Source organism: Chiloscyllium punctatum, chromosome 4 (assembly GCF_047496795.1).
Source record: "Chiloscyllium punctatum isolate Juve2018m chromosome 4, sChiPun1.3, whole genome shotgun sequence".
In the NCBI taxonomy this organism is placed as follows: domain Eukaryota; kingdom Metazoa; phylum Chordata; class Chondrichthyes; order Orectolobiformes; family Hemiscylliidae; genus Chiloscyllium; species Chiloscyllium punctatum.
Window position 1 is genome coordinate 74,553,775 of NC_092742.1, and position 14,582 is coordinate 74,568,356.

At 37.4% G+C, this 14,582-nt stretch overlaps 1 protein-coding gene across 3 annotated transcripts in view; it reads left to right on the forward strand.

Moving 5' to 3' along the window:
• The window catches only part of cdin1 (CDAN1 interacting nuclease 1), a 211,600-nt gene extending 208,214 nt beyond the window's left edge, over positions 1–3,386 (forward strand). For all 3 annotated transcript variants that reach the window (XM_072569047.1, XM_072569045.1, XM_072569044.1), the window contains one exon: positions 598–3,386. In XM_072569047.1, coding sequence (XP_072425148.1) covers positions 598–751 — 154 coding nt within the window. In that variant the 3' untranslated portion in view covers positions 752–3,386. The remainder of the gene's footprint in view (positions 1–597) is intronic.
• Positions 3,387–14,582: the final 11,196 nt, after the last annotated feature.

Consider the following 14,582-nt stretch of genomic DNA (forward strand, 5'->3'; position numbering starts at 1 on the left):
AGAAATGGCTAAGAATCTATGTCCTATTGCTTAATCCAAATTCTGTCTGGTCTTGATGAAAACTCTTTATCTGTTTTACTGAGTGAAACCAGAAATTGAATTTTAAGTGCTTATGTTGATCCTGCATTCAGTTAATCAATGTTTTATTCTTGAGTCATAGAGATGTACAGCACAGAAACAGACTCTTCGGTCCAACCTGTCCATGCTGACCAGATACCCCAACCCAATCTAGTCCCACCTGCCAGCACCCGGCCCATATCCCTCCAACTCCTTCCGATTCATTTACCCTTCCAGATGCTTTTTAAATGTCTAGAAGGTCCGTGTCAGAAAAATAAGCACCAACATTGCCGTGAGTTGCACTCAGCAGCATTGGTTGGCCAGATACGACTGGCATTATTTATCCAGGCATTGCTACTGATTAGCAATCTTACCAGATGTATCAGTAGGTTTTCATTTGTTATTACAAAACTATGATCTTCAACGTCCAAATTTTATGTGGAAAAAAAGTTGAACTTAATTAAGGCAGCCAAATTATACGGCATTGCAGTGTGTTCTTGGTGCGATTTTTAAAAGATATGTTTTGCATCTAATTTTCAGATTTGGACCTGGATTAGTGATCTACTGGTGTGGATTTATTGAGGAGTTGGACTGTCACCGTAACCGTGGAATCATACTCAAAGATTGTTTCCCCGAAGACATTGTAACCTTGCACTGCACCATGGCCAATACTGAACGCGGAAGGGATAGGTGAATCCGGAAGTGATTTTTCCTTTCTGCATTGAGAACTACTGACAAAATCTTGACTGAACTTTTGTTGAACTCCTGCTGCCCTGGGTCACCGTAATACCTCTTTAGAAAAACACATTCAGGGTTTCTGCTTTATTTCAGCAACACGCTTCTGTGAGCAGCCAAGAACTTAAAGACATGCACCACTCATTATCAGTATGCCCGTCTGTGTCAATACTTTGTAGATAGTCTTAATCTTTCCAACTTCCGAATTCTTTTCTCCAATCTGAAGGGTGAAAATTCAGATGCCAGAAGGCACTATTCGAAGTTTGTTCAATTTATTGAAACATTAATTGTTAAGGTTTAATACTGTGCTGTGAATTTATAGGAGGGCTGTTTTTATGATATGTTAAACAATTGTAAGATGGTTTAAAATGTTTTAATTTCATCCAAATTGGTTTACAAAGGGTATTATGTTATATCATTGCAAAATTTTCGTAATTCATCAAATCAGCAGTCTGAATGCATAATGCATTAAAACAGAAGGAATGAATTCCTGGCAGTTAGATTCTTCAAACATGATTTCCAGTTCATAGCCAAGAACATAACTTTGTTTTCTGAGCGCTCACATGTACAAGATTTTGGGTTCACCCTCAATAACATAACAGCTTGACAATAAATGTATTTAAAGTAGTTTTAATTGTATCTAATTGCTGCATACATCCAGCAAAGGTTTCTTAAATTTCAGAGTGCTTAGTTGAGTATGTTGTCTGCATCTGATATTGAACTGATATGCATTGTCTACACAAAGATCCAGGTTTGGAATTGCTGAAAGAAATGTCAAATCTGATAAGCAGTGTACAACTGGTTCTGCAACTGCTGTGATCAGATGCACATATTGTTCTCCAATCTATATATGTAACTATGGTTTTACTCTTCCACAATTTAATGCACATGTCCATGTATCAGTTGTGTTTTTTTGAGGGATATGTCACATTAATTTTAACAGCAATCTGATTTTAAATTTTCCAGATTTTTCTCAAAGCATTATTTTGTAATCCTGCATGCATATCTTTCTTTCATTCAGCCCAGCTACTGTGCAGGCAAACGAGCATATATCAGTGGTGATCCCCAGTTTGTATAAGGGGGAGGGCTTGTGGCAGAAAGAGTTTCCTGCTATAAAATCATGTGTCAAGTCAATCAAATTGTAGTCTATTTCAAGGTGATCAACTGGTTTTTGGTGGCCCCATGTAGTACACGAAAAGCTAAAAGAGAAGCTATTCTTTGCATCCTTTGTTAGAATTATGAGGTTAAGGTTTTTTTTAAACTGTCTTTAAATGTTAAAGAAAGAAGTTATGTAACCTGTTCTGCAATCCGCCTGACAGTAAGACTCAGTACCTTGATTATTAGTGATCAAAGGGAGGTTAGGTTATTTTACTGAGAAACAGATTCAAGCTATTTATACTCTGCAACAATGGCAGCAGCCATTGAATTAACAGTAGAGACTGAATTTCAAAAATTCCAGAAATATTGAGAATGTCAAGTTGTAAGCAATTGTGCTTTAAATTATTCATTTGGTTCTAGCATTAAAAAAAGTTGGGTTCTGAAGAACTACTAATCACATGTCTACAATCTGAGTGCAATACTAATATGCTTCAAGTCGGCATGAGAAGAGGGCAGAGATTCTTAAGATCTGGTTACAGGCTTCCTTACAAGTTGATGAATATTGTAGTTTTTGTGTGGTCAACAGAGAGAAGAGGCTACTTGACTTTGTTAACTACCGCAATTAAGACCATAAGACCATAAGACATAGGAGTGGAAGTAAGGCCATTCGGCCCATCGAGTCCACTCCGCCATTCAATCATGGCTGGTGCGCATTTCAGCTCCACTTGCCAGCGTTCTCCCCGTAGCCCTTAATTCCTCTAGACAACAAGAACCTATCAATCTCGGCCTTGAAGACATTTAGCGTCCCGGCTTCCACTGCACTCCGTGGCAATGAATTCCACAGGCCCACCACTCTCTGGCTGAAGAAATGTCTCCGCATTTCCGTTCTGAAATGACCCCCTCTAATTCTAAGGCTGTGTCCACGGGTCCTAGTCTCCTCGCCTAACAGAAACAATTTTCTAGCATCCACCTTTTCAAAGCCATGTATTATTTTGTACGTCTCTATTAGATCTCCCCTTAATCTTCTAAACTCCAACGAATACAATCCCAGTATCCTCAGCCGTTCCTCATATGCTAGACCTGTCATTCCAGGGATCATCCGTGTGAATCTCAAATTGCATATGTCTAGTCAAATAAATGCATCCACAACCATCTAAAGATTCTGGGATATTTGTATTGGCATGGCCAGAGCAGAAGAATTTTAAAGGCAGATTTGCTGCTGGTAGTGAATTTAGGAAATTCTGCAAAATCTAAAGGAAGTACTTAGAGATGGTGGTCACTCAAAGTTACAACTGGGGCGAAACCAGGGAACATGAGCACATTGAAAGTTGGGAGACTGTTTCCTATAAGGACTGTAAATCTATGGGGAATATGATGTGTTATCAGTAGAAAGGTGAAAGGTTTATTTCTGTAATTTAATGCATGTTAGCTTTTTAAAAAGTGTTTAGGAAATAGTGATTTGAATTATTTGAAACAATAAAAATCTTAACATTAAATCCTGTGTCATATTTTTCATCTCTTAACTAGAATTTTGATTTTTTTTTAAGTTACCAGTCCCTACAGAGATTGTAACATTGAACTTGCTGTGGGGTTTTCATTTGTGCTTGCAATGTAGCAGCATCAGGAGATGTACAACATTGGTACAAGTTGTTCTGCTATAAATGTGTGTTTTGTCAGCAAGAATTGGCTATAACATAATTGGAAAATTGTGGAAGTTGTTTGGATAACATGAACTTTCTACTGAACGGGTACCGTGATCTTCTACAGCACGATTTTCTGTTGCGGTTTCCCATAACACGGTTTTCTAGAGCATGAAGTTGCGGAGGAACACAATTGTTGCATTATAACATAACAATCTGTATAGTCGTCATGTTACCTTTGTTCTCTTTGCCCCACACCAAGTAAAATCAATCTTCTCAACACAGCTACAAAGCTCAAAGTGGAAGAAATTAAACTTAAACTTTCTTTGTTCTACAATATTGTGGCTTTTTGAGGTAAATATCATAATCCTTACTGCTTTTTAGTACTTAATTCTTAGATGAGCAGGTTTTTTTTTGTAAATATATTTATTAGCAAATTCTTTTAACTTTACAAACATATAAAATTGTTGAAAAAAACAATCAATAACAAATATCAGTATAATAAAAAGAAAAAACACAAATTACAATACAACTATTATCTACTAACTACTAACCTACCCTATAATGCAAAGCAAACCCTAACACTGTGCAAAGCAACACCAAAAAGGAAAGAAAAGCCAAAACAAAAAACCCCACAAAATACAGAACAGCTATGCTCGGCACAAAGCTCCCAAACAAAGGAACAGGAGCATTGTATATATACCCGTATTAACTTGGGAGACCTCCTCCAGGGCTTAACAAATCTAACCATCCTGGTTAAACAAACGCCCTAGTTAAGATAACTGACAAATCTATATCCAGATAACTCAAGTAGGGCTGCCATGTCTTATAAAAATTGTCTGTTGTGTGGTGCACTATGTTTGTAAAAACAAAACTCCAAGGGAATCTGCTCCATAATTAATTTCTGCCATCCCAGCAAACCCGGTGGGTTCTCAGACACCCAATTCATCAGAATATTCTTCCGTGCACAGTATGCAAGAATATTAAACAGTTTCTTCCCATGCCCGTCTAAAGATGGTAAATTTGGTAGACTTAAGAGGAGAGAGATCGGGTTTACTTTGACTTCAGTCCTCAATACCCTTCCTATCTCTCCTGCCACAGCGCTCCAATAAACACAGAGCCTGTGGCATGTCCAGAAGCAATAGGTAAGAATACCTGTATTGATTTTACATTTGGGGCACGCTGGAGATGCCCTATTTTTAAACTTTGCCAAACGGTGTGGTGCCAGATGAGCCCTGTGCAGAAGTTTTAATTACGTAGCGCATGTCCTATTAGAGATTGAGATCTTTTGAGTATTCTCCCATACGTTCTCCCATGTTTCAGAAGAGATCTCCACTAAGATGAGCAGTCTTAAACGACTCACTCCAGTTTCTTGCCAGCTGGTGATAGTGACAGCTTTTCTTTCAACACTGTAAACACTCTTATAGATGCTGTGTTCTATTAGGATTCAACATCTCAGATTTGCCTAATTGTTGTCTGCTCTGCCTTTTTACTTGTCTGTAAAGCTGCTTTATAAATAGAATTAAGTGTAAGTCCCACATATTACAAATAATGTACTTCAATATTTTGTAGTTTGAGACAAAGCTAAACGTAGATTTCTGCTTTAGTAAGTCATGACTCTTTTATGCGAAAGTGATGTGTATTGAGAATTGAGAGCTCATTGGTAGTAAAACCAAAACTTTAAAAAAAAAAGTCCCTCAATCATATAAACATGAGAGAGTTCTTCTGAAAGCCAATGAATTGCCTTTGCCTTAGATGGTTGTATTAAATCTAAATGTAGTTTAAACCACATCATATTATTGGGAAAGTGTTGGGATTGCTCATAGAACAGACAACATGTCATAAGACACAAATGTGCATAAAGAAGGATTTTCCATTCTCCAAGCTGGAGAAATGTATGTCTGTTCATTGAATAAACTTGATAATTTTGTGACTGCTACTTCTGAAAACTAGCTCACAAAGGGGTGAGAAACTGATGGTCAAGCTTTCTTTCAATCCCGACTATCTACTGTAAAAGAATGACATTTCAGAAGAGCGATTTTGATTAATGCTGTTTTTTTTTAACCTGACAGTTCAAAGTTTTGAAAATTTTTAACTTACTGCACCTTTTTAATTAAATCACATAGCACTTACTTTGAAAGCTTTTAACTGTCAAAACTTTATTTTTCTGTGTTTTTGATTGTGGTAAATGAGGGGAACAAACTTACTAAAGCAAGGATCAATGCACTTTTTAAAAGCAAGTAACTTGACACTCATTGTAAGTGCTTTTACAACAACTACTTGTTCAAGCAGCAGCAGAAGTTTGGTTATGGATGAGCTGGAGCCAGAGTGCAATGCAAAAGTCAAGAATTGGAATGAAGCGTCACTGATTTATTTGTGGATTAGTGACCAGTTATTGATGACAAAGGCCTCCGACCTGCCAATATTTGTGTGATTGTCTCCCATGTAGCTCTATATTTGGGGATGTGAATGTTTGGGAGAACCCATTGGATCTCTACAAGGACGGAAGCTGTATTCTCTGCAATCTAAGCCACCTTAAACCTGAAAAAAGCCAGTTTATTTTTCTCTCCATAAGTTATGTCTCTTAACCAGTCAGTCAGAAATTTTGTGTGAAAAACTACTTTTTATCAACTATATGGGGAAAGAGAATCCAAGAATAGCATATCCTGATGAACCAAAAGGATCATTTTCAGTGAACCCTGTGCACACCATTGAACTGCCTTCCCAGTTTTTTTTTACTATCCATTAAACTCTTGCTTTTGTTTTCCTGTGTGTATGTGTTTGTAGGGGTAGTTGATAAGGGGTTAGGAATTTAATTAGTGGAGTGATACATTGACTGTTCATAATTGTTTATCTGTAGCTAGAATGTAATTATTTGTGATAGTATTTCTTGTTATGCATACAAACCTTGTCTATTCTTTCTGTCAACATTCATCTAAAAAACAAGAAAATTGGAGGATTTTGGGTACTTTTATAAAATCTTTAACTTTTGTGATGACTCCAGTACGAGAGAAGCTTGCATTCCCCAGTTCGGGATTATGTTGAAACTGAGGCAAGAAGGGTCTGTGCAATGTGCACCTAACACAGGTGAAGGAGAACACCAAGTTCTGTACTACATTTAAATGTGGCATTGGAAATGACATAGGATTTCCTACAGGTGGTAGAGTTATCTATGGGAATCTTAGGAACTTCCAACATCCAGGTTGATTGAATTGACTGGTAAACTGGAAGTAGCATTCCTTAGCAAAGCTAGGAGAGCAGAGGAGTTGAGACAAAAGCAAAAACTGCCGGAGAAACGCAGCAGGTCTGGCAGAGTTTGTAGAGAGGAAGCAGAGTTAATGTTTTGGATTCAGTGATCCTTTTTCAGAAGAAGGGTGACTGAATCCAAAACTTTAACTCTGCTTTCTGTATGTAGACGCTGACAGACCTGCTAAATGTCAGCAGCAATTTCTGTTTTTGTTTGACTTCCAGAATGTGCAGCCCTTCGTTCTGTTTCAGGGATAATTGAGAAGCTGGCATGGCATTTAGGTTTAAAGGAAATCCAAGTAATGAAACATTGAAATCCGGTGAGATTGAGTTACAGTTCGAGCAGATTGAGAAGAGAAAAAAGGGAAGAAAAAGACAGAGCAAGAATGAAAAGGAAAATGTCATTGAAACGGATAGAGACGAGTAAGTTAGAATTGGTCATACAGAGCAAGTTCACAGGTAAAGCACAGAAAATGTGTTTTTCACGGTCATAGGTGATTTCACAGGATAATGACACTGTTTACTTAAGAACTACATTGGCTGCACTTGAGTTAGTGTCTGAGATTAAAGTTCTGGAATTAATGCAGCAGCTAGGGAAAACTTATATTTAAATTGAAAGGGTTAAGCAAAGGACTTTTATCAGGTGAATAAGAGCATAAGAGATCTTAAACAGGTTATACTATTAGAGTTTAAAAATTCACTACCTTCTGTAATAAGAGCCCATGTTGAAGATCAAGAGTTGCAACTGCTAAGACACAGTTATAACCTAATCTATAACACTAAACTACTTTTTTCTGTATTCTTCATAAATTGGAATAGGAAATGGGAGAAATGAAAGGAGGGCAGTAGCCAAGATAAGAAATGAACAGCTAGGACTTCCCCAAATTGTCCTCCTCTGATCAGAGGGGAACGTTCTGAGAGTGGAGATGAAAGTCAGAAGCTGAGGTGTTTCCATTGTGACAAGATTTATTCAAAATGCTATAAGTTGTGAGGAAAACCAATTGTAACTTGAAAGTATAAGTCCAATAAGGAAACTCCAAAGGAAAAAGCTACAGACCAGATTGTAGGTTTAACTACAAAGAAGCCAAAGGTAAACACTGCTGAAAGTGCAGAAAGTGTTTGTGGGTAATTGAGAGATGAAGGTTTTTTTTTTGAAAGGGAAAATAACACTTTTATCCTCAAAGGACGTCCATAACTATATTAAGCAAAGTTAAAAATCACACAACACTAGGTTATAGTCCAACAGGTTTAATTGGAAGCACTAGCTTTCGGAGGATGCTCCTTCATCAGATGACCTCCACCTGATGAACGAACGACGCTCCGAAAGCTAGTGCTTCCAATTAAACTTGTTGGACTATAACCTAGTATTGTGTGATTTTTAACTTCATAGACCCCAGTCCAACACCGGTATCTCCAAAGTATATTAAGCAATGCAGGGACTACTTGAACTCTTGTTGAGAAGGATTTTGTTTTCCCTCCAAAGAATTCAATGAAAAACAGTGTTCGTAAATGGAATAAGTGGAGAGTATATCCCAGTTCCATTGTATAAAGTTCAAATGGCGTACGATTTGTTGTCTGGGTGGGTGATAGTTGGGATAATTTTGAAATTGTCTGTGGGTGGAGTTTATTTACTTATGGGAAATGGCATAGCAGGCATGAAAGCTTTAGTTCTGCCAATTATGACAGAAAATCCAGTTGAGGTGAAAGAGACAGAACAGTTGGTAGTTCAGGTTCCAGGCATTTTTCTGCAGTATATAGTGACAAGAGCAATGGCTAAAAAAAGTTTATCACCAGAGATCACTATAGTACCAGAAGCAGGTGTGAGGGTTGCTGCAAATTTACTTGAGAATGAGGATAATTCAAATGAAATGTTGGTTATGTCTTCATTAATTGAGGCTTAGTGTGCAGATCCAGATTAAAATAAGTTAAGACAAACAGTTTGCACTGAAATTGAGACTGAAGGAGTTCTAGACTCGTGGTGTCTTAAGAATAGACTTCTATTGGAGAAGTGAAGACCTCCCCACAGCACTGTGGGCAAAAAATGGATAGTGTTCATCAAATTGTGTTGTAGCCCAGATATTGTGAGTAGCACATGAAATTCCTATGACAGGATGTTCAGAAATACAGAAAATGTAGGCATTGATAACCAGGTATTTTACATGGCCAGGATATCATTAATATGTAGTCCAGCTCTGTAAAATATGCCATACCTGTCATGTGGTAGGAAAACCTCAACATGTAATCTAACCAGTACCTTTGATACCTGTACCAGCTCTTGAAGAACCATCCAGTTGAGTGGTGGTAGATGGTGTAGGACCATTACCAAAAGTGAAAGCATAACATCAATATATCCTTGCAAAAATGGATGCGACAAATCAATTTCCAGAAGCTATTCCCTTAAAGACGGTTGCAACCAGGCTAGCCATGGAAAAGTTAACTCATTATGGACTACCAATTGAGATACAGTCTGATCAGGATTCTAACTTTATGTCGAAAGTTTTCCAGGAGATCATTAGTAATTTGAGAATAAAACAATTGTGAATTCAGTTGTGCATCATCCACAAATATAGGGAGCTTTGAAAAGGTACAGTCAATCTATCCAGACCATCATTAGGCATACTGTCATAAATACTCACAGGATTGGGGCAAAGGAATGGCTTCTTACTAATGTCTACCAGTGATTCCCCAAATCAACCTATTGAGTTCACTCTATTCAAGCTGATTTACAGTCATGTGATTATAGGTCCGTTAAAGTTGTTTAGGGAGAAGATCTTGTACCAAAAAGACAAATCCTTAATGTTGAATTACATGGCCATGGTTCTGGAAAGGCTCTCAGGAATACGTAAGGTAGCATGAGTATTTGAAAGTTTCAAAACCAAACATAAGAATGGGCAGATGAGCATTCAGCAATTAAAATATTTAAAGTGAGAGACATATTGTTGCCTTTTTCCAAGGTGTACTTCCAAAAGAAAAACTCAGTGGCCCCTACAAAGTAGTCCGGAGGATTAGTGGAATGACTAATCTGGTAACTGATTTTCTTCTGATCTTCCTGTGATCGGTATTTATGTCACGAAAACATGTTGAAAAGAGAATCATTGTAGGGAAGAGGATAAAGAGGAACAAGTGTATCAGGTGGTAAGAGTAGTGGAAAATGGTGGCGACAACAAGAGTGAGGTGGAAAGAGAGCTACACAGTTCTTTAAAGTGATTCACCTACTTTGACTAGCTAACAGAAATACTAGGACAGCTAGACACGTTGTTCTCTTATTTAGAGAGAGGGCATGGGAATCCTGTAAGACTACTGAGGAAGCATAAGATAGTCTATAAAGATTCACCTTGATGCCTAGAAAGCATTGTGCTTGATGTGGACGTAGAGGAGTCAGGACCAGTAAACAGTACCTTCATCTGTTGAGTCTAGAATTCAAGCTTAGGTGGAGACAAACATTCACTAAATATTGGCAAACCACTTGATTGAACTTAATCAAAGCAGCCAAAGTCCACTCATAGTGTTAGTTTCTAAACTGGATGAATCAACTAGACTTGGTGAAGATTAAAGAAAGATAAATCTGATTACAACGACAAATTTATACCCACTAATATTGAGGAACCTAAAACAATCATCAGTGCGAAGGGAAAAAGTACGAAGCAAACTACTGGGATTAAAGGCAGGAATGTCCCCAAGGCCTGATGGCCTAAATCCTAGGGTCTTAAAGGAAGTGGTGCAGAGATAGCAGCTCCATTGCTTACAGCATTCCAAAGTTCCCTGGATTCAAGAAAGAATTTCCAGAACTTTGGAAAAATGCTAATATAACTCTTTTTCAAAAGGGAGGCAGAAAGTAGGAAATTACAGATTAGTTAGTTTAACATCTGTCATTGTGAAATTGTTAGAATCAATAGGAAGGAAGTATGCAGGCAACATTTGGAAATTCAAAATACGATTCATTGAAGTCAACATCTTGTAAAGATCGGTCCTATTTCAGTAATTTGCTGGAGTTCCGCGAAGATGTAACAAGTAAGTGAATAATGGGGAATCATAGATGTAGTTAAACTGGACTTCCAGAAGGCATTTGACAAAGTGTTGCATTAAAGGTTAATACACAAGGTAGGATCAAGGGCAATATTTTGACTTGAACAGAGAATTGGCTAACCAACAGAATACAAAGAGTCAGGATAAATGGATCTTTTTCTGGTTGCCAAGCTATAACTAGTGGGATATCACAGGGTTTGGTTCCTGGTGATGGAGTGTAGTGAAATTTGCAAATGATACAAGATTAGGTGGGAAAGCAAGTTTCTAACAAGAGACAAGAAATTTATAAATAGCTATGAATAGGCTAGGTGAATAGTCAAAAACTAAGTTTAACATGAAGCAGAGGAATAGGAAGGCAACTTATTGTCTAGATGGAGAGAAGCTTTGGTGCAGAGGGATCTGGGTGTCCTTATGCATGAGTCACAAAAAATTAATATGTAAGTATGGTTGGCAGGTGGAATTTTGGCAGTTATTGCTAAAGGAATGATGTATAAAAATAGGGAAATGTTGCAATTGTACAAGACATTGGTGAGACCACATCTGGTGTATTGTGTATAGTTTTGGTCCCCTTACTTGGGGAAGAATGTAATTGCATTGGAAGCAGTTCAGAATGGGTTTGCTAGTTTTATTATGGAGATGTTTTATGAAGAGAGTTTGAGAAGTTAGGCCAATAACTCAAGTTTAGAAGAATGAGAAGAGATCAAATTGAGCTATATAAGATACCTAAAGGGGATTGACAAAGTAGACAGAGCTGATATTTCTTCTTGTGGGGCAATCTAGAATGAGAAGTCATAACATTTGGTCTAAGGGATGGCAGATTTAAAGCAGATGAGGAATTACTTCTCTCAAAGGATCATGAATCTGTTAAATTCACTACTTCAAAATGTAGTGGATGCTGGGACAATAAATAAATTTAAGGTGAGGATAGATTTTTAATTGGTTACCGGTTGGGGGTTATGGATTTTAGACATGAAAATGGAGTTGAGGCCGAGATGAGATCAGCCGTCATCTTATTAGAATGGGCTTGAAGGGCTGAATTATGTACTTCTGCTCCTAGTTTTTATGTTCAATTCCATATGTTAAAAGATTGCATTGATCGGGTTGGAAGTAGTTTGTTCCTTTCTAAGATTAATCAGTTTAAGGGATGCTGGCAACTGCCATTAACATCAAGGGCTAAAGAAATTGCTGCTTTTGTTACACTAGTTGGGTTATACCAATGTCCAGTGATGCCATGTGGGCTAAAGTACAGACCATCTTCAATCAGTGGCTTAAAAGCCAGGTTGTATCCAAGATGTAACTGTGTAATTTATTTAGATGATGTTGTGATATATAGCGACACATGGAGGCAGTGAGTGTGACAAACAGAAGACCTATTTAAATAATTGCAGTTGGCTGAGAATAAATGTAACCAAACTGAATTTGTAAAAGCAGGAGTTACTTACCTAGGGCATATTGTCAAGCAAGGACGAGGGTTGCTCTGGCCAGCAAAAGTGAAGGCTGTAATAAAATTCCCTGTTCCTAAAACTGACTAAGAAATCATGAGATATTTGGGAGTGTGTGAATTTTACCAGGAAGTTTGGCATCATTTCAGCACAGTAGCTGTAATTTTTAACGTGTCTGTTAAAAATAAACAAGCAAAAGTGGTGTGGTCAGTAAAATACCAAGCAGTCTTTGAGAAGCTGAAGTCAATCTTAATAAATGTATATCACTGTTGGCTGCCCTGATTTTTCCAGATCTTTCAAAATGGTGATCGATGCTAGACACTGGGGATAGGTAAAGTCTTATTACAGGATAATGTGTTGGGAATAGAGAAACCAGTGAGGTATTGTCAGACTAAGTACTCTACCACAGAAAAAGATACATTGGGATTGTTGTTAGGTCTTCAGCATTGAAGTCTCTGTCTGGCGCAGTCACAGCAATACTAATTTGCACTGGTCGTAATCTACCAACCTTCATTGAAAATTTTAACACTTGGATTGCAACACTAATTAGATGGAGTCTTTTCATGCAATCACTTAACATAGATATTATTCGCATTGCTGCAAAAGATAATGTAATTGCATATGCATTGTTTTGACTGTAAAATGTGGCAGCAAGTTAAAGGTTTAAGAATTATCTAATCTTTAAAAAAAAAAGTCCAAATTGTATAAGGTTCTTTAAAGAAGGGGAAGGATGAATGGATATAAATTTTGTCGTTTGTGTATCACGTATTTTGTTATGAAACACATTTTTGAAATTGTGTTTCTCTGTTTTAAGGATGAAGGCATTTAAAAACCATAACAATCTGAGAAATTGCTAGAAAAACTTAACATGTCAGGCAGCATCTGTGAAGAGAGATCAGAGTTAATGTTTCAACTCCTGAAGAACATGATGACAGATCACTGATCCCAAAACATTAACTCTTCTTTCTCTCCACAGATGTTGTGTGACCTGATGAGTTTTTTCCAGCATTTTCTAATTTTGGTTTTGATTTTCAGCATCCTCAATTCTTTTGGTTTGCATTTTGTATCTTAATAGTGTTCTGTATTTTTGATTGTGGACTGAAATGGGAAAAGAGCTTGTTTTCTTTTTTAAAAAAACAAGGATTGCTACACTTTCTCAAATCAAAAAACCTGATATTCATTATTAGTAATGTTTACACAGCTGGTTACAGATAGGTTGGAGCTCAGGTATGTATGGATGAAGACTTGGCTAGCAACAGTAGCTGATTGATCTGTTGATCAGCCATCAATGACAAAGGCCTTTTGACTTCCAACAATTATGTTGGAGCTTGAGGGTGTGAATGTTCAGGAGAAGCTACCAGAACCCCACACTCAATCCTGACAAGCCAAATAAACCTTTGCAGCAAATCCTTGTCGGGCTTTCCTGTATCCATCACATCTGTGTTATTTTTGTTGTTTGTATGTATTTGTAGGAAGTGTTTGTAAGGGAAGGGGTTGAAGTTTTAACTCGGTAAATTTATACGTCAACAATTTATATTTGCGGATCTGTAGCTAGAATGTATTTAATTGTAATAATCTTGTTATACACAGAAACCCAGACTGTGCTTTCTGTCAATCTCAGTCCAAAGGACAGGTACATTGGAAAATACTCTGTGCTTTTATAAAGTCTTATTTTTTTGCCATCCCTGGGACTAGTGGGGCTTGATCAGTGTGCTACCCCAGTAAGGCATAATGAATGGGACAAGGTAACCAAAGAGATGATCTGTCATCTTTGTAGGCATTGATTTATTTTAAGCTCAGAATTTATGATAATTTAACTCTTTTTGATATCTGTTTGCTGTGTTAGCTTCTTTTTAGGGCTGTGAGAACTGTATCTACTCTGTCGAACCATGATGAAAAAGCATTCTTAAGACTCCAGTCTTTTAAGTAGTAACTGTAAATGATAAAATACATTTTAAGAAGGGGTTGGTGAGTCCAAAACTAGAGGGCATAGGTTTAAGATGAAAGGGGAAAGATTTAAAAGGGATCTAAGTGCAACATTTTCATGCCCTTAGTGGTGCACACTTGAAATGAGCTGCCAGAGGAAGTGGTGGAGGCTGGTACAATTACATTTAAAAGGCATCTGGATGGGTATATGAATAGGAAGGGTTTGGAGGGATATGGGCCAAATACTGGAAAATGGGACTAGATTTATTTAGGATACGTGAGCGGCATGAACCAATTGGATTTAAGGATCAGTTTCCAAGCTGTACAGCGTATGATTCTAAGGCAGTTCAGTTTGTTTCAGTTTTTGTTGATCCTGCTATTGTCTAAAGATAAAATTAATATAAACAGCAAC